Below are 18,234 nucleotides of genomic sequence, written 5' to 3'. Positions count from 1 at the left end.
TTTACTTTGCAGCGACTGTATACCTATCTATCTATATGGTAGGAAATAAAAACCAATTCGAATAGTTTTTGTTGTAAAACGAACCAGTTACATTTTCCTAGTGTAGAAGAATTGATCATTTCTACTTTGACTAACACTCAAATAAGAAGCAAACCTATCATTGTTTTGTATTTTCTGATCTTTCCCCATCATCTTTCCATGTTAACAAGATGCAATAACACCAAACCCCAAGCTTCCGATATCAAACTCAACAAATATATTCAACTGGCAGCATCACACAGATTCTAAAATGTTGCAGTAGAGTCTCTTAAGTATTCTTTTTGCTGCTTGAACGCGAAAGTTTTGAATCCACAGTGTGCAATTGCTCTCGAAGATCCTGGTTTTCCTCAAGCAACCGGTTAAACTCAATAAGAAACCCTTCAGATTGCTTTTGGAGAGCAACTGCACTGGTTTTCTCTGTACGGATTTCTTTAGACTTTGCTTCCAGCTCAGAGTCCAGCTGCTCTTGCCTCTTCCGAAGCGACATTATTTCTTCTTTCAAGGTTTTAATTTCATCTAAACCTCTGGCCTTTACACCTTCCAATAACGCTCCTTCCTTCTTTATAACTTCCATAGTCTTCCTTCTTATGCGTAGTTCTCTCATGTAATGATGTAGCCTGTCTATCATTAGTCCAAGGAATAGCAAACCACCTGGAAGAAAACACCAACTGAGGTTTACCAAAAGCAGAAGAGAAACTTCCAATGCACATAAGAAACCAAACTGAAATTGGAAAAGCCAAAATCCATATATCGAAACCTTATGGGACTATATCGATCCCTTCAGAGCAAATTTGAATGTACAAGGTTGAATCAAAGGAGTAGAAAGAGATAAACAATCACACTAGCAACCAAAGTTTACCAGCAAAGCAAAAGACACATAGTTCCAAGGCTCGAATTGAAACCCGAAAAGCTGAATTTCAATAATAAAAGCTTCTGCGACTATATGGATCCCTCTCAAGCCAATTTGATAAACCAACCGACACTCAACCAACTCCAGATATGAGTATCATCAATCTAATCGAAAATTCAAGAGTTAAACCACACTCTAGCAACTCCAGATACTGAGTATCAATCTAATCGAAATATCAATAGCTAAACCAACAAATTTAGCAACTCCTGGTACAAGTATCAAGCGACACGAGTAAGAAGATCCAGCACAATGATCAAAAACATTGAAGAGTTTCTAAAACAATATATGGATCTCCAATTCAGTACTAGATACAGTAATTTTGGTTCAGACTTCTTAGAGGGAACCGGATCTAAGAAAAGAAACGAAAGAGCATACCCATGAGAGTCGATTCAAGGAGATGCTTAGCCATTATAACCTCATCTGTAGGATTCACCGCACCGTCCTCGATCCAACGCTTCTGGATCCCCATCATATTGTACACGCTCGCCACCAGAAGTACGATAACCGTCGCCGAAACAGTCTGAATCACCACAGGTCCACGGCCACGCTTGGCACGATCTAAGCTCATGATCAGCAGCTTCCGAATCGGCGTCTTGAACGAAAGCGCCATTATCACAACAACCTCGAAGAGCACAACAGCGAAGAGTAATTGCTGCATCGTGGTTGATCTCGTAGCGAATGTGAGCGTCTAGGGTTTTGAAAATCTCTCCGAGAAATAAAAATTCCAACCAGGGATTTTGAGAAATTTTCTCGTCGGAAAATACGAAGAAGGAAAGTTGAAGTTGCGAGGAAATAAGCTGTCAAATTACATTTTGCTTTTGAAAATTTGCTGATTTCTCTCATTAGCCCCGTAAGTTTAAGCTTATTTACAAAATAGCTCGATATTTATTAATGAGTAATCTTAACCCAAACAATTCGATTAAAAAAATCAAAACCTGAAAGTGTTGCAAGCTCTCTGGAGAATGATACGGAAGAAGATGATGAAGTGGTCGATTGTTAAGAGAATCCCCATCTATGGAGGCTCATTTACTTCTATGGTATGGATACCAAATATTCCCCAACCCTTTTCGTAATTCATATTTTGTTCGATTCGATATTTCGATGATTCACTCTGTTGATTGTTAAAGCTCTACGAACGTTTGGTTTGATTCGATAAAGATATGAAATTGTGAATCACTGCTGTTCTTCCGAGTCTGATCGTTTTGTAGTTTTGGAGCTTCCACGCTTTAGCTTGTGTTAGATTACGAAGTTAGTTTTCGTTGTCATCTGTGGAACTTAGAAAGTCATTTCTTTTTCCAAGTCATATATCATCATTCAGTGGATGAATTCGATTCACATTGTTCATAGCTGTATATGGAAGTTGGTGATGATTAAAAGACCAGATGTTTCTGTTATTGCAATTTTTGATTCTTTGTGTTTTGGCATTGCAGAAACATATGGTGTTAGCTCCAGTTGATTTGAGCAGGAGCTGCTCGCTCTCCGGTATGCACTCCTCGGTAAACACAGGAGAAGAAGATGAACAAGAACTCTTGAAGAAGATGGTTGGCCATAGTGAAAGTGGTTCGAAGATCATCAGCAAAATCGATTATATGGATCTTGTTGAGAAGTATACAAGAGATGGAAATGTCTCTGCTGCATATGACTTATTGCAGTCCTTACGAGACAAGAACATATGCTTGCCTATTTCGGTTTTCAAGAACCTTCTTGCAGCATCAGGTGAGCAGAACGATATCAGGCTTTCTTGTAGAATTTTCAGAGAGCTACTGGTCTCGCCAGGTAAGGAACCAGTGAGTTCAGATTGTTATCTCAACCTCGCTAGAGCATTCATTAACACGGATGATTGCATGCATTTGATGACTCTTCTCAAAGAAATATCCGAGTCTTCTCTCCCATGTAGGCTGATAGTACTGAACAGAATTATTCTTGCACTTGCTGAATCTAGACAGATCGATAAGGTTCTTATGATACTTCAGCAGATGAAAGAGTGGGAATGTAAACCAGATGTGATCACATACAACTCGGTTTTGGATATCTTGGGACGAGCTGGACTAGTGAATGAGATGCTGGGTGTATTGTCATCCATGAAGGAAGATTGCAATGTATCCGTAGACATCATTACATACAACACGGTACTGAACGGGATGAGGAAAGCGTGTAGATTTGATATGTGTTTGGTGATATACAACGAAATGGTTCAGTTTGGTATAAAGCCTGATTTGCTTAGCTATACTGCGGTGATAGACAGTTTGGGTCGGTCTGGGAACATAAAGGAATCGTTGAGGCTTTTCGATGAGATGAAACAAAGACAAATTCGAGCATCAGTTTATGTCTACCGAGCACTAATTGATTGTCTGAAGAAGTCAGGAGATTTTCAGAGGGCGTTGCAGCTTTCAGATGAGTTGAAGAACACTTCTTCATCAGATTTGGCAGGTCCACTAGATTTCAAGAGACACTTGCGGTCACACAAACACTAAAATATAGCCTGTTTAAACTGTTTAGATTGTGTTAGAAATATTTATGAAATCAAACACAATTTGTTATAGTTTAGTTATGGATCTAATTCAATTTATAGAAGCCTGAGAAACTGACAATGAAGGTTTGAAGAGTATAATTGATGGAAATAAGACCAGTCTCATAAAGTCTGCATACTACAAAAGTACAAAATGTGTCAAAGTTTCTCTTTGAAAGAAAAAGATATTTTGGTGCTGGCATCTGAGATTTGAGTCCGCGGTTGGGAGGTCGATATATGTCTGGAGAAGTCTGCTAAATTACGAAAATAGCCTTTGTTTCCTCCTTTTTACCATAGCTTGGTCTTGACCCAGAAAAGAAGGAAAACTACACCAAACACAATTGCTACTGGTGCCCATTTCCGGATCAAAGCCTGGTTAACCAAATCCAATGTTTTAGAGTTAAATGCAAACTATTTGAGCTATAATATATCATGATCACAAGAAATGAGAGCATCTCATAACCGTGTGATCAATGTTGCATTGTGTAATAAAAGGTATACACAAGCAAACTCACCTGACGGTTCAAATCTTTAGCCTTATCCGCATATATACGAGATTCAGATGTTAACCTGCTCGACATCTCGCTGACCTCTGTATTAAGAAAGAAAAGAAGATGAGATGGTATATGATAAGAATATTGCTCAGCTGATTATAATGAACGCAAAACTATCGTTCCATTTCTCCTTATTCTAAAAGCTTAATTGATGATCATAGGAAAAGTAATGGATGGGACTTACGGTCTAGCTTTTCACCAACACCTAAGACTTCTTGCACATTCCGCGACATTATTTGATGAACCTCATAGAGCTCATCATTCAACTTAGAGATATTTCGTTGTGTGCGGGTGTCTTGGTACAGTTTCTTGGTTTTCTGTATGAATGTATCTACAAAAAAAAAAAAAGTAAAGGGGAGAAAGAGTGAATTCAGGAAGGTATGTTTCCAATATACTGAATGAATACAGAAGAAAATCTACACTGCACATACCAAATTTAATAAAGGCATAAGGCCGAGCAGCTGTTTCAATGTTAGGCCCATTGACACGTTCAAATTCATTCTTGAGATCTTCCAAGTACTGGAAAGCAAGCTTCTTTGGGTAAGAGCGGTCACACATTGTCAAGTAGCAAACACGTCCTTCTATGATGTAACTAAAGTATTCTGGTTAAGGAAGCATACATAATTGGTTCTCTCTTTCACCTTAGTTCTAAAGTAAAAGCATACAAATATAAAAAAAGAAGATGTAAACATGATGCAAGAGGATTAAAACGTGTCATAAGACAGAACCTGATGTACAAGGCTGTCATAAGTGTGAATGAAAAACTTTGCAAAATTATATGCAGGCAAAATCTAAGTAAACTTTCTAATGATGTAAATAACCTACCAAGTTTCTTTACAGGGGGAATATATCTACCAATCAACAAACTTTTGCAAGCAGAAAATGAACTAATAAGGAATGAGGAAAAAAGCAGATGTTAAGGATACTGGAAAACATAGGGGCCAGTTTCAACGGACATTCTGGAAGCCTCATTATGACCTCTGGAAAGATTCTTAAACAGAGCCTTGACCTGTTGCTTATACATATCTGAATCTGGTAAGTCGCGTCCATCATCGAGTCCCTCTGCTAGAGGCAACCCATCAGTAACACGAGCTATCAAAGTCATTTTCACCATCTTTGCTTTGCTCCTTTTCCTATAGTAAATCCACTGCAATAGTCACAAATTCCAAAACAAGAATAAGAATCCTGCAACTCACTAGAAACAAAAGACCAATCATTATTATTAACACTGGAGATGTAAGGCAGGTAACTTAACCACAGATGCCTAAGACTTTGGGTCTGTAAACACACACAACAGCACAGAAGATAGAAAAATCTTGATTTTTTTCAACAACGAGTGTTCAAACTAGCTTATCTTTATTTGAAAATCAGATATTGAACTAGTCAAACGTGAGATGAGAATTCCAGCAGAGAACGTCAACCTCAAAGAAACTCAAACTTGAGTAATACAACAAAATTCAAAAGCTTACAAATTTCACAATGTGACAATTCACCACAAAGATATTATATCATCTTATCCAATTCCAAACAAACACATCAAGTTTCAGTGAAAATCAAATTCAAAATTCCATCACAAAATTTCCTATGTTTCCACATTCGAATCTATGTTTGACAAATTATAAATCGAAGATTAAATTCGAAAGAGACATCGAAGATCTCAGAACAAAATCGTTTACAGATTGCAAACGAAATTGATCCAAGAGCTATACACCCAGGTAAAATCTTCAGAACGTCCTATAGCTTCGATCCCAAACGGAAGCAAATCTCATAAAATAGCAAAATTGAAACAAAAATTCTCCATACTATATACATATACAACGGAGGATTACAATTGAACATGGATTGAACGAACCTGTTACGAGCATTCAAATTGGTTCTTCTCTATTGAAAGATCTGAGAACCAGAGGAAGACGATGATCGAAGGAAAGAAGAAGTAAAATTTTTAATTAAAGGGTTTATCAATGGGATCAATTATTTATTATTATTATTCTATTTTTTTTGTCTTTCGAATTTACCATTTATGACGATCTATGTTCTGCGTTACCCGGCCGCACGTGATTGGCCTCGTGACGCGTTTTGTTGACATGTCCTGATGACGCGGCGCGTTTGGTCTCCTCTCACGTTTGGCGTTTTGAAACTGGCGACTTGCCCCTCTGGGCTCTGACTAATCAAAACTCTCTACATGAGTTAGAAGGTTCGAATTTTGATCAAATCCGACCTCCTTCTCCGACGAGCCTTCCCTCACTTCTTCAGTTTCCTTCTCTTCTCTGCTCAGCTCAACAACACAAATCATCAGCTGTTTTGTCACTGGATTGTGCCATCGAGAAGCATATCTATGCCTCTAGTTTCTTCCTTGGATGAGAAATCGTAATTTTAAATTTGTTTATTCAGATTGATTCGTCTTCAATTTCAGCTCGTGTTTAGCAAAGACGAGCCCTTTTATCCTCGGAGAAGAGCTCGTAATCAATGGTGAATACCATGGAATCAAAATCAAGGAAAGAAAGCATTTTGATCAAATACGCCATCTTCTCACGGCTCCTGGTTCTGCTCTTAACTCTTTTATGGCGGAGCTTACTCCAGCCGTACGATACATCTGCTGCACTCAATCCTCCATGCTTGTATCACAAAGAAGATCCTCCTCCCCTTCTAGTAGCCAATGCAGCTTCGAGATCCCTTGAAAACAGCATTGTTTGGGACAGCGTGTATTTTCTCCGAATCACGGAGTGTGGGTATGAGTATGAGCAGACTTACGCCTTTTTGCCTCTGCTCCCTTTCTTCATCTCGATTCTCTCTCGAACAGGTTTTGGAATTTAGATCTACCCACTTGATTCCCTGTTTTTTTCTTGTATTTTTTACCATAGTTTCTGATTCTTTTTGGATTCAGTTTTTGCGCCTTTGGTTCCATTGATTGGTCTTCGAGCTGTGATGGTGCTGTCTGGTTACATTGTCAGCAACTTGGCCTTCGTATTTGCTGCTATCTATCTATTTAGGTACTTCTTTGACATTCATCCAAAATCGATTATTGTGTCTGGAAATGAGTCTGAGTCATGAGTCCTTTGAGCTCTACAAGCTTAACATTTTGTGTATAAGAGGCAATCAACTGTACTTTTTGTAATTGGTGTCCGAGTTTCTCTTAGTCTTATTGGTAAGTACTTGTCTTTGCTATCCTCGATTTAGAAATATCTTACACCAGTCGTTGCTAACAGGGTTTCAGTTATTATCTTGAAGGACACTGAGGCATCATTCAGAGCTTCAATTATCTTCTGTTTCAACCCAGCGTCCATATTTTATTCGGCAATGTAATGTATTTAAGCAATGATCTCTTAAGTTCGATTCCTGAAAGTGAGAATGTTCAGTCTTATCAGAATAATAATTGGTAACTAAAGACCAAACTGTTGCTTTGTGACTTCCAGATATACAGAAAGTCTGTATGCTCTTTTTTCTATTGGAGGCGTGTATCACTTGTTATCTGGTACCAGCAATGTAGCCGTTCTCTGGTTTGCACTCTCTGGCTGTGCAAGGTCCAATGGAGTTCTTAATGCTGGTTATATCTGTTTCCAGACGATGCATCAAGCATATGAAGCTTTATATCAGAAAAGGCGCATTTATGTAAGTTATACATATTTCATTCAGCTTTCAGATATTACGACATCGGACTTTGTTGGTAGCATGCTTTGTCTGGATCATTCTGTTTCTTACATTTTAGATCCTTCCAGATAGAAAAAGATAAACTAGAACAATCTTTTTAGGTTATTCATACATTTTTAATGGATTCTGACTTTACTGTTCTATTGATATGGATTCTGACTTTACTGTTCTATTGATATCCTCTTTAGTTTAAGGCTGCAATGGAAAATTTTCTTGATTTAGTATCTCTTAAAGAGCAGCTGCTTGGTTAATCATGTAATCTCTGAATGATTTGTCTCGCTACCCAGTTGGCTATACAGGTTTTGGTTGCTGGATTTCTTAGATGCGTTTGCATTTGTCTTCCTTTTGTCGCGTTTCAAGCATATGGATACTATAACATTTGTCATGGACATACGCTTGATGAAATGAGGCCTTGGTGCAAAGGAAGGATACCTTTGCTATACAACTTCATTCAAAGTCATTATTGGTAAGTACTCTCAACAAAGACATATGCAAGTTTTCTTTCTTATATTTGATTTTGAGCAGTTATCTCCTTTTTCCTGACAGGGGAGTAGGTTTCCTTAAATACTTTCAGTTTAAACAGCTCCCAAACTTTCTGCTTGCATCCCCAATTCTCTCTTTAGCTGTGTGTTCAATTATGAGTTACATGAAGTCTCGGCCTGAACTTTTCATTTCACTGGGGTTTCAAGCTACCGAGAAAGAAAAGAGATCTGCTGCAAGGCTTTATTCTCTGAATGATGCAGTTGAAACAAGTGTTAAATCTTCAACAAATGAAGGTATAATTTTCTTCGTTATCTTCAACAAATGAAGGTATCATTTTCTTCGTTATGTTGTATAATAATTCCAAACTTAAAACGTTGATGGATCCTCTCTATTTCCGTGAGTAGGAAATCGTGACATTAGGCAGCGGAAACCTAGTAAGAAGGATGTCACTGTGACCAAAGCGGCTTCAGAATCCAGCTCTCCAGAAAAATCAGGATACTTTTCAGCTGATGTTTTCCCGTTTATCGTACACTTGGGTTTAATGACAACCACTGCTTTCTTCATCATGCATGTTCAGGTTACAATCCTCAGTGGCATAAACAGAATTTTAGATGAGATTAAGGTTTCACTGAGACTGGCCTCACGTGTGTGTTGTGGTTATTACAGGTTGCAACACGGTTCTTGTCAGCAAGCCCACCTCTTTACTGGTTTGCATCGAATCTGATTGCATCTCCAAAACATAATAAATGGGGATACTTGATACGGTCATATTGTGCAGCCTATATCCTTCTTGGTACCTTGCTCTTCTCAAATTTCTATCCCTTCACTTGAATTCATGGTTTTGTCAGCAGTTTGGTGTTTTATCAGAGTAACGATATGTGGGTTTAACTTTCCCAACGAAAAAATTACCGGCTTCATCTCAAGTCATGTACATGTAGAGAACCAACCGGTTTTGTTGTTTCTGCAGGATTTTAGCCAATTAGTATTAATTTTTTGCTGTGCTCAGTGCTCATTGTGATCTCATTTGGCAAGACATTGATATGTTCTTTTGGCTGTTTTGTAAAAGAATTGCCATTGAGGCGACTGCTGTAAAAACTTGTTTGACCCATGAAATACACTCATATTTTGATTCTTTGATTTCAAAATGCTCAAAGATTCTTGTTTATAACAGCCTATTGGGCCAAAGTAAAAAAGAAAAAAAAACAGCCTATTAGGCCTAGAGTGTCCACTGTCATAGTAGATGTGTGTTTAAGACAAAAAAAAAAAAACTCATACCGTTTTAAGCTTGTGAGAGACCAGCACGTCGTCGTAAACGAGAGGCTTCAAACGGCGCGGTGTGTGTAAGTAATAACATCCCACATCGGTTGGACAAGAAACAATGACTGGGATTGCAAGTGTATAAAGAGAGATATGCCTGGAACTAGCAAATTACTTACCTGGACGGGGTCAACTCGTGATCAAGAAGACGAGTGGCCTAGGCTAGTGACCTCCATTGCACATTACGGAGGGGTGCTTAGCTTAAGGTCTTCCCATGAGGAAGAGCCTACGTCATTATTTGTGGCAGAGGGGGTTTGCGTTCGCGCAGCCCCTACCATTTTAGTCTTAAATCTTCATCATTTTTTAAGGAGATTAGAAGTATTAACTTTTTCGAAAAAAAAAAATGATTAAATTCTTTGTCAGCACAACTGAAATTTCGTGGACGAATATATCAGTTTTGTTGTTATAGAACAGAGTCCCACATCGGAAGGGTTATCAAGTTGATCGATATTGTGTGATTATAAAACAAAGAGGCTTTGCGTTGTAGAAAAGCATCTTTGCGCTTGGGGCAATGACGCAGCTAATGAGGTCTTAACCGAGGCGCGTCTATTGCTGGTTGAAAACTATTTCCAAACCCCCTCCTAGGCCTAAGCTTGTCTTGGGCCTTCGAGAATTTCTGGAAGGGCTCCCTTCGGGGTAAAGCCCTACAATATCTTAGTTCAATATTTTTTTGTTTATGAAAGATAAGTTATAACTTATAATTCAATTGTTATGAATTCTAATTTGATTAAACAAGCATTCTAATTCGTTTATAATCAAACTAGAATTCATAACACTTCCCAAGCCAAAGAAGAATACAACGATCTAAGAAAAAGCAAACATATGTATGAATTGCAGAAACTGTTAAGTGTATATTTCCTTTTCAATATAATTGAATTAAAAAAAGATCAAGGATTGTATCTATGATAATATAAAATGAAAAAGAAACGACAAAATTCAGCGCCTGTGAACTGTATATAATGCACAAATTTCAAATACAAGAGGAATAACAGCAAGAGTTTAACCATAAAAACTACTTCAGCTTGGGTTTGATGAGTTCAATGCCTCCCATGAAAGGCCTAAGTGGTTCAGGTATCACCACGGATCCGTCTTCTTGCTGGTAATTCTCTAGCAAACACACCATCATCCTCGGGACTGCACATGCTGTTGCGTTTAAAGTGTGCACAAACTTAGTAGCCGGAAGATTCGTTTTGCCTTTCTTAGCACCCGTTTGAGGCGGTTCAGATGGTCGGTAACGAATTCCCAGCCTCCGACTTTGGTAATCCGTGCAGTTTGATGCACTTGATATCTGATTCAGAAGTTCAAACAGCATGCTCAAAGTAGAAACTAAAATTCCATTCTAGTGGTCCGACAAAAATGAATAACAGTTTGTTACCTCGCCAAATCGTCCTAAACCGGGCATCCATGCCTCAATGTCAAACTTGCGATAAGCTGGTGCGCCTAAATCCGCTGTGGCCATATCCAATGTTCTGCAAAGAAAAAGTTTAGATTTAGGAAGAAATAATATCTGGTAAGAAGAAATCAAGTCTAAAAGTTTCTTACTTGAAGTGTAATCCTAGAGAAGTGAACAAATCTTCTTCGATCTGAATGAGTTCTTGGTGGAAAAATTCACTATCTTCAGGTTTGCATATGACGAACATCTCTGCTTTGCTGAACTGATGAACTCGGTAAAGACCTCTGCTCGAAATCGAGAAAGTAGGATGTTTTAGTAAAACCTGTGTGTTGAAGAAGTCAAGAACACGCGGATGCTACAAGGACTAAACCCTTTTGTCTAACTTACTTTGTGGCGGCACCAGCAGCACCCGCTTCAGTACGGAAGCAATGAGAGAATGCTATATATTTCAAAGGTAATACTGATTCAAGAAGAATAGAATCCATGTGTATTCCTCCTACGGGAATTTCAGCGGTACCAATGAGACATTGGTCAGTTCCATCTATCAAATAGACCTATTCAGAAGAATGGAAGCATGATGGGCAACAAACAAAAAACGTTGACTAATTAAACAGAGCAAACACACTAGTATTGCAAAAACCTGAGTATTATCTCCACGAGGTTGGAAACCGCATTTCTCAACAATAGAAGATCTCACAATTTCAGGGGTCGTTAGGGGAGTATAACCCTTCTTCATGACTTGCGATAATGTCCAATTAAGAAGGGCCATCTCCAATAGAACTGCCTCATTCTTCAAATAGAAAAACTTTGAACCACTTACCTGCACGAGTTAAATAAAAAAGAAGTTACTTCACCTCATCTCCTTGATTAAATGTACAGGAAGACCAAATAAATTAGACATCAATATAATGCTTTATAGAAGGAGGTGATCATTCACCCACTCAAGTGAACTCCATAACATGAACTAATAAAAACTTCTGTCTAAATATCCCCCGCACATATAAAAAGAAAACCAGCAGCTAAGCACATGGTAACGGTGATCTGAAAACCCATAAATGCGCTTTGGTACCTAATGATTAAGGAAGGGTATACCTCAGCAGCAGAGTCAAAATCAATGAGATCAAGATCCTTCCCAAGCTGAAGATGATCCTTGATTGGAAAACTAAACTCACGTGGACTACCAACCTACAAAAACATTATAAAAATGTTTCTGGAAAGCCCTTCGACAGCAAAATGCCATAGCCAACGGAAAAATTCAGGGAGTTATGACCACACTAACTACCTCTTTTCTAATTGCTGACGAATCCTCTCCTCCAATAGGAACATCAGGGTGAGTCATATTCGGTATAGACTGTGCTACATGTTGCAGCTCATCTTTAAGCTTCACGAGGAGTTCTTCCAGAGTTACAAGACTTCCCTTAAGATTTTTACCTGAAGGCGAAAATGCTCTATTATATTTCAGTAAAGAAGACAGACTGACAAACAAAAGGGATTCTTCATTTACCTTCTTCTACGAGTCTCTTACGTTCAGATGGCTCCAGCTTCCCTTTCCTCTTCTTTGCAACGTTGTTTCTTTCCTCGCGAAGCCTCTCAACTTCCTGCTATCTCCAATCGTTCATTAGCTGAACCGAGAGAATGAAAAACAAAAATCCAATGCAATCCCTCAAATCTAGCCAGAGACTAAAACTAGTGTTTGTCACCAAGACTCCATAATTAACCTATCCAGAAACTAACAAAACAACAAGCTTTAGCTACTTTAACATGTTTCTTTGGAGTTTCGTAAATATTTTTCCTCAAAGTAGCAGACTTCACATGTTTCCAGTACTAAGAATCCAAAATTCGAATTGAGCTAATTTCTAACACGGCAGAGTAGAAGATTAGATAACCTTTTGGACATTGACCATGTTCTCGTAAAGCTCAAGCACAGCATCCAAACTAGCATTCGAATTCCTGTTCTTGATGTTGATTTCAACTGCTTCCTTATTATCTCTTATCCATTTGAAATCAATCGACGCCTTCCACTGAGGCTTTGCAACTAAAACTCGCAAACTCAGAACGAATCAGATACATTCAAAAGCAATGACGAATTTTGACGAGGTCAGAGAGTGAAACTGGAATACCAGATGAATCAGAGGTCTGTCTGGCCGGAATATTTTGAACGGCGGCGGAAGCTGAGAAAGCTCTGACCAAGAGAGGCTTACGGGGTTGAAGATGGCGGGAAAACAAACCTAGGGTAAGAGTATTGGGAAATGGCTTGAGGAAGAGGCGAGAAGAGAATGTGGAGAAGGTTATCGGAACCGCTGCGGCGAGTCTCAATTTGTGTAAACCCATCGCCGGAGGTTCTCTGCTGACAAAGAAGGTCCCAAGTTCCCAAATTTATTATCTTCGCGGATTACAATTGAAACGCTGTCGTTTTGATCTGTGAGTAAAATTCGAAACAGTACAGTGAAAAACAAATTTCACGGTGATGGCACGGCGGCGGGGTGACGTGTCAACGGAGATGTTTTGGGCAACTGTTCTGTGTTAATAGGCTAAACGAAGGTCAACTGGTTACCCTGTTTGACTTGACACGTGTTGCTTATTGATTCGTACTACTGTTTCCTTAGTACAGTATTTTCTACGCAAAACGCACCGTTTAGGAAGTTTTTGTTGGATCATTTGTTTAAACCTGAATCCTTCCATGATCAACTAAGAACTTGAAGATGTTCAAATCTGTGAACACATTCATAACTTGGTCTTACATGTGTTAAGTTTATTTCGATAAAAATGAAATAGGTAATGCGGCCCTTGAGGCAATATATCGTACATTTTCATGCCAAATCAGAACAAAGGAAAAACATAAGTCATTTAACAAAAGCAAGAGAAAGTCATGGATGAAGAAGACACACATATCATGTTGGCTTGTAGTATTTGGTGGCCACGAACGGCATCTTTGTGATGTTGCCTTCATATGGTTTCCCACGTACCAAGATCTTCATTTTAGTCCCGTTCTTGTGCTGGCCTGACTTCACATACCCCATGGCTATGTTCTTCTTCAGGTTCGGGCTGAACCCTCCACTTGTGATCTCTCCAATCTTGTTCCCACTCTCATCATGAACCTCGCTATGCGACCTTGCAGGTGGTCCTGAGGAGAAAAAACCGACCCTTCTGATTGTAGGTCCGTCTTTAAGCTGTTGGAGAATCACATCCGCGCCAAGAAATCCACCTTCGGCTCTTCTACGCTTCCCTATTGCCCATGTGAGCCCAGCTTCAACAGGAGAAATGTGTTGCTCCATGTCGTTTCCATATAGACAAAGTCCTGCTTCTAACCTGAGACTGTCTCTTGCTCCTAGACCTGTAAGCCTTACCTTACCCTCGGATTTCTCCAAGATTGCTTTCGCTAGATCCACTGCATGCTCAGATGGAACTGAAATCTCAAACCCATCTTCCCCGGTATACCTGAAATCCACAAACAGACACAATCATTACCTACGTGATCTTCAGAACTCTTTCTATTGAGCTACTGTCTACTTGAACCAAAAAACAGATATGTGTTATAGCATCTGACTCAAAACGATAATGAAACATGACATTATACCCGGTCCTAGTAAGGAAACATGTAGAACCATTAATGTCCAGAATCTGGAACTGCCCAAAGTAAAGCTTGCTCAAGTCTTCCTTAGTCAGATGTTGAAGCACCGGAGCAGCCAAAGGACCCTACATCACAAGGTATAAGATTGCAATGTACTGTATCTATGAGTATACAGCAATAACAGAACAGCAAATGGAACAATCTTTTGGTTCAAAAGTAATAGCCAAACCTGAAGGGCGAGAAGAGATCTCTCGTCATGGATATGCCACGAGACATCACCTCCTTTGGATTTGAAAGCTTTCATGTGTTCTTCAATGTGAGCCAAATCCTTATCCCTACAACCAGCATTCACTACCAAATAGATATGTTCATCTGTCACTTTGGTAATCACCGAGTCATCAATTGCACCGCCTTTCTCATTTGTGAACACAGTCAAGCTCCCGGTTCCAGGAGCCAAACCAGCCACATCAGCAACCACAAGTGTCTCAAGAAAAGAAACGCAGTCTTTGCCCTTAAGGCTCAAACCACACATATGAGCAACATCAAACAAACTCCCATTCTGCCTACAGTTAACCGTTGAGTCCATGATAGAATCTTTGTACTGAATTGGCATACTCCAACCAGCAAAAGGAACCATCTTTCCGCCATGGGCGACATGGAAGTCGTAAAGAGCGGTCTTTTTCAGGTCGGCTTCAGACGCGAAGTAACGGCGTGACACAACCTTCTTGTCAGATTGAGCAAGACGACGTGTTATGGATTGCCCTAGCTGCCATAGACTACCACCTCTCATCTTCTCCTTAAGCTACATAAGATTTTGATCCAAGAATACTCAAAATCAAATACCACAAATACATTTTTCAAATTCAACTGGATTCAGTGAATTGACATTGATAAACTCTTAACCCATGGAAGAAGAAAGGAGATTCATATCAAAGCAATACAATCTCTAGACAACAATAAAAGATAACATTTTTCAATCCATAAATCATCAACTATGAGATTCAGATTCATTATATAACATCTGAAACAATCTGGGAACATAATAATCGCAATGAGATCGAACTCAAAGATTGACACTTTGCCACTGGAGCGTTTTCCAGATTCCTGATACACTACTATAAACGATTCTGTGGAAAGAAACATAAGAAACTGAAATGGGTAGCGTAGAAATCTTACAAAGATTGAGACTTTGCCACTGAAGCGTATTCTTCAATCTTTATCTTCTTAGTTTTCTAAATTATTAAATAGCAAAAAGATTAACATAAAAGTATTGCATATGAAAAGAAAATTAAAACACACAAAGGAACATGCCTGATCTTGTTAGTATTTTCTTATCAGAATTTTGGAGTTGTAGACGTTTTTTTATGTATCCATGTTATTGCAGAAGGAATTGAGGACCTTGTTTTAATATGAATATGGTTGGATTCAAAATAACACTTCTTTTGGTCATGGATTGATTCAGTTATCATGTATTCAAGACACATTTCAACTACTATGGAGATGTGATACAATCAAAAGCTGCTTTTATACTTGTTGTTTGCTTATATGTTACTTAGCATTATGTTCATTGCAAATCTTGTGTTCCCTGCAAGGCTGCAACCATCAATCTCATGTCATCATCGGCATTTCGAACACTTTTCTTTGGGTTATATACGGTTTTTGGTAAGAATCTCACATCTGCAATTATAAATGAATTGGGAGCTAATAAAGTTTGACAGTTTTCTTTAGTTTGATTTGGTTCTTGCAACCTTTAGTTGGTCATATTGTCTAACCTTGTGTCCAATACTCCAATCAAATTTTATAGTTGCTGTAGTCAGGGGCGGACCCACATATAAGGTGGTAGGGGCAGCTGCCACCAGCAAAAAAAAAAAAAAAAATTATTATTAAATATTATTAAAAACAAAATCTGTTCCCACCAAAAAAACTACTTTTCAGCCTTTTTTTGTAAAGCCCATTAATCCATGTACCAAAAAAATATATATTAATATATAAATTAAAGACTTACTAATCTATACCTAATTTTTTGTTATTTTCTTCTTTTTTAGTCATTTGGTTTCTTTGTGTGACAACAAATCAACAACTATCAATTTGTGAGTTTATTTTTCGGCTTTTTTACAATCGTTTCTATTATATAAGCATTATTTTTTGTCAGTTAGTTTAATTTAAGAGGGAATTTCAAAAATACCCCTTTTCATATACCTCTTTTTAAAAATACCCCCTTTTCAAACTTTATCAAAAACCCCATTAAAAATGTTGAAATTTATCCAAATATGTGTGTAAGCTTATAAATATATACACAAATTACCTTTATATGTGTCGAAAACTTTATACACTTTTCATAAATAGCGTAAAAATAAATTATAAAAACCTTATAAAAACCTTATAAACCCTTTTAAAAACCTTTTAAAAACCTTATAAAACTTATAAAAATGATTTAAAACTATTTAAAACATTTTAAAATATTTGTATCGAATCTCCCAGTAGTAGTTATTATATAGAAGTACCTTATAAACTATATAAAACTTTATAATTTTTTATATTTAAAAAGGTGCATTTTTGAAAATGGATAGATAAAGGGGGTATTTTTAAAAAGGGGTACACCAAAAGGGGTATTTCTCAAAAATTCTCTTTATTTAATCAGTTCAAGCTTATAACTATGTTTCTTGGAAAACATTATATAGGTTTTTATGTTATACATGACTATATTAGTTTTTGGAGTGATAATTGTTTATATGTTTATTCTATGGTTAAGCTTTTATGAAAGTTTGTTACATAATTCAAAATTTTAAAATTAATAAATTTTAAAATACTATAAATTCAAAATTTTCAAAATTTTTAATTAATAACATGTTTTTTTGTTTTTAATTATTTGAATCTGTCACAAATGAAAATGTGGTAAAAAGGTTTCAATTGTTAAATGAGCGTCTGAGTGGTTTTCTAAGATATTTTAAAGTTTTTACATGACAATTTTATGTCTTTTATAATTTAGTATTTGATAGTTTTTTTACTATATTTTTGCCCCCATTGAACAAATTTTCTAGATCCGCCCCTTGCTGTAGTTAGTGTGATAATGTAGTTCTCGATGAAATTATGGGATTTTTTTTTGTTTTTTTGTTTTTATTTTTATTTAGCTAATCTCTTTTTATTTATTTAGCTGTACTTAAGAAAGAAAAAAAATGTAATGCCAGTGTATAAAAAGTAACGTTGCACTCTTGCACTTATCATATCTGAACCAGCGTTACACATAATACGATTACGAGCATTACCTCTAGTTACGTAACTCTAGTAGCTAAGACGTTTCTTGATTCAAATATTGAAGTTTAAATAAAAGCTGAAATCCAAAGATTGAAGGTAATTTATTAAGACAATATGAAAGTGACTTTTAATTAGTAGAATAAGCTGAGAATGATCTCTCACACACACACTTGACATTTGACAATGCGTTCAAGGAAGGCCACCAACACCACCGAGTCCGCCACCTGCTCCTCCGCCGAAGCCACCTCCACCGAGGAGTCCACCACCCCCACCAAATCCACCACCGCCGCCTCCACCTCCACCTAACCCTAGTCCAGCTCCGGCTCCAATTCCCAGCCCACCAAGACCAGCTCCTCCACCAAGGCCAATCCCTAGGCCACCACCGTTACCGCCGCCTCCGAGGAAAGATTTTTCATCCTTGAATTGGGTACCTCCGGACATAAGTTTCCTAGCACCAACATTGGCACAAACAAGTGCAATGAGGAGAAGCACAAGAAAGTTAGTAAAGGTGGTTTTCATGTTTTGGGCTTTGTTAGTTCAAATTCTTTTTGTTTA

At 37.8% G+C, this 18,234-nt stretch overlaps 7 protein-coding genes and 2 non-coding genes across 10 annotated transcripts; 4 read left to right on the top strand and 5 right to left on the bottom strand.

The window, feature by feature from the left end:
* Positions 1-39: 39 nt before the first annotated feature.
* Positions 40-1,630, bottom strand: LOC17900579. The gene is made up of 2 exons (XM_006303764.2): positions 1,325-1,630; positions 40-690 (listed from the first exon to the last, which is right to left on the bottom strand). Exons 1-2 carry the CDS (start codon positions 1,605-1,607, stop codon positions 308-310), a joined length of 666 nt encoding a protein of 221 aa, XP_006303826.1. The 5' UTR covers positions 1,608-1,630; the 3' UTR covers positions 40-307.
* Positions 1,631-1,719: 89 nt separating this feature from the next.
* LOC17897788 (pentatricopeptide repeat-containing protein At1g11900) lies at positions 1,720-3,523 on the top strand. Its single transcript, XM_006306199.2, has 3 exons — positions 1,720-1,799; positions 1,892-1,986; positions 2,380-3,523. The coding sequence occupies exons 2-3, from the start codon at positions 1,912-1,914 to the stop codon at positions 3,421-3,423; spliced, it is 1,119 nt and encodes a 372-aa protein (XP_006306261.2). The 5' UTR covers positions 1,720-1,799; positions 1,892-1,911; the 3' UTR covers positions 3,424-3,523.
* An 11-nt stretch (positions 3,524-3,534) lies between these two features.
* LOC17897614 (25.3 kDa vesicle transport protein) lies at positions 3,535-5,963 on the bottom strand. The gene is made up of 6 exons (XM_006305534.2): positions 5,865-5,963; positions 4,939-5,159; positions 4,444-4,604; positions 4,197-4,343; positions 3,974-4,050; positions 3,535-3,830 (listed from the first exon to the last, which is right to left on the bottom strand). The coding sequence occupies exons 2-6, from the start codon at positions 5,124-5,126 to the stop codon at positions 3,747-3,749; spliced, it is 657 nt and encodes a 218-aa protein (XP_006305596.1). The 5' UTR covers positions 5,127-5,159; positions 5,865-5,963; the 3' UTR covers positions 3,535-3,746.
* A 242-nt stretch (positions 5,964-6,205) lies between these two features.
* On the top strand, positions 6,206-9,280 carry LOC17899369 (GPI mannosyltransferase 2). 2 transcript variants are annotated; one of them, XM_006303923.2, is made up of 8 exons: positions 6,206-6,812; positions 6,897-7,002; positions 7,219-7,311; positions 7,426-7,621; positions 7,948-8,126; positions 8,207-8,436; positions 8,548-8,720; positions 8,810-9,280. In XM_006303923.2, exons 1-8 carry the CDS (start codon positions 6,479-6,481, stop codon positions 8,972-8,974), a joined length of 1,476 nt encoding a protein of 491 aa, XP_006303985.1. In that variant the 5' UTR covers positions 6,206-6,478; the 3' UTR covers positions 8,975-9,280. The 2 variants fall into 2 exon arrangements, with proteins under 2 accessions (XP_006303985.1, XP_023644869.1); XM_023789101.1 differs by lacking the exon at positions 6,897-7,002 and having other exon boundaries at positions 6,669-6,812; positions 7,241-7,311.
* Positions 9,281-9,571: 291 nt separating this feature from the next.
* LOC111828763 lies at positions 9,572-9,735 on the top strand. Its single transcript, XR_002832524.1, has one exon. It is a non-coding gene; the product is annotated as a U1 spliceosomal RNA (small nuclear RNA).
* Positions 9,736-9,953: 218 nt separating this feature from the next.
* On the top strand, positions 9,954-10,104 carry LOC111828780. The gene has a single exon (XR_002832541.1). It is a non-coding gene; the product is annotated as a U4 spliceosomal RNA (small nuclear RNA).
* Positions 10,105-10,303: 199 nt separating this feature from the next.
* LOC17898148 (serine--tRNA ligase, chloroplastic/mitochondrial) lies at positions 10,304-13,218 on the bottom strand. The gene is made up of 10 exons (XM_006304742.2): positions 12,974-13,218; positions 12,740-12,888; positions 12,358-12,451; positions 12,136-12,284; positions 11,946-12,038; positions 11,494-11,673; positions 11,241-11,407; positions 11,003-11,137; positions 10,836-10,929; positions 10,304-10,748 (listed from the first exon to the last, which is right to left on the bottom strand). Exons 1-10 carry the CDS (start codon positions 13,182-13,184, stop codon positions 10,473-10,475), a joined length of 1,548 nt encoding a protein of 515 aa, XP_006304804.1. The 5' UTR covers positions 13,185-13,218; the 3' UTR covers positions 10,304-10,472.
* A 338-nt stretch (positions 13,219-13,556) lies between these two features.
* Positions 13,557-15,640, bottom strand: LOC17898209 (aminomethyltransferase, mitochondrial). Its single transcript, XM_006307548.2, has 4 exons — positions 15,601-15,640; positions 14,654-15,226; positions 14,431-14,549; positions 13,557-14,291 (listed from the first exon to the last, which is right to left on the bottom strand). The coding sequence occupies exons 2-4, from the start codon at positions 15,212-15,214 to the stop codon at positions 13,745-13,747; spliced, it is 1,227 nt and encodes a 408-aa protein (XP_006307610.2). The 5' UTR covers positions 15,215-15,226; positions 15,601-15,640; the 3' UTR covers positions 13,557-13,744.
* A 1,976-nt stretch (positions 15,641-17,616) lies between these two features.
* On the bottom strand, positions 17,617-18,221 carry LOC111828594 (glycine-rich protein 5). Its single transcript, XM_023776906.1, has one exon. The coding sequence runs from the start codon at positions 18,196-18,198 to the stop codon at positions 17,869-17,871; it is 330 nt and encodes a 109-aa protein (XP_023632674.1). The 5' UTR covers positions 18,199-18,221; the 3' UTR covers positions 17,617-17,868.
* Positions 18,222-18,234: the final 13 nt, after the last annotated feature.

This window comes from Capsella rubella, unplaced genomic scaffold (assembly GCF_000375325.1).
Source record: "Capsella rubella cultivar Monte Gargano unplaced genomic scaffold, Caprub1_0 scaffold_1, whole genome shotgun sequence".
NCBI lineage: Eukaryota > Viridiplantae > Streptophyta > Magnoliopsida > Brassicales > Brassicaceae > Capsella > Capsella rubella.
This window is presented reverse-complemented; position numbering and strand designations above follow the sequence as displayed.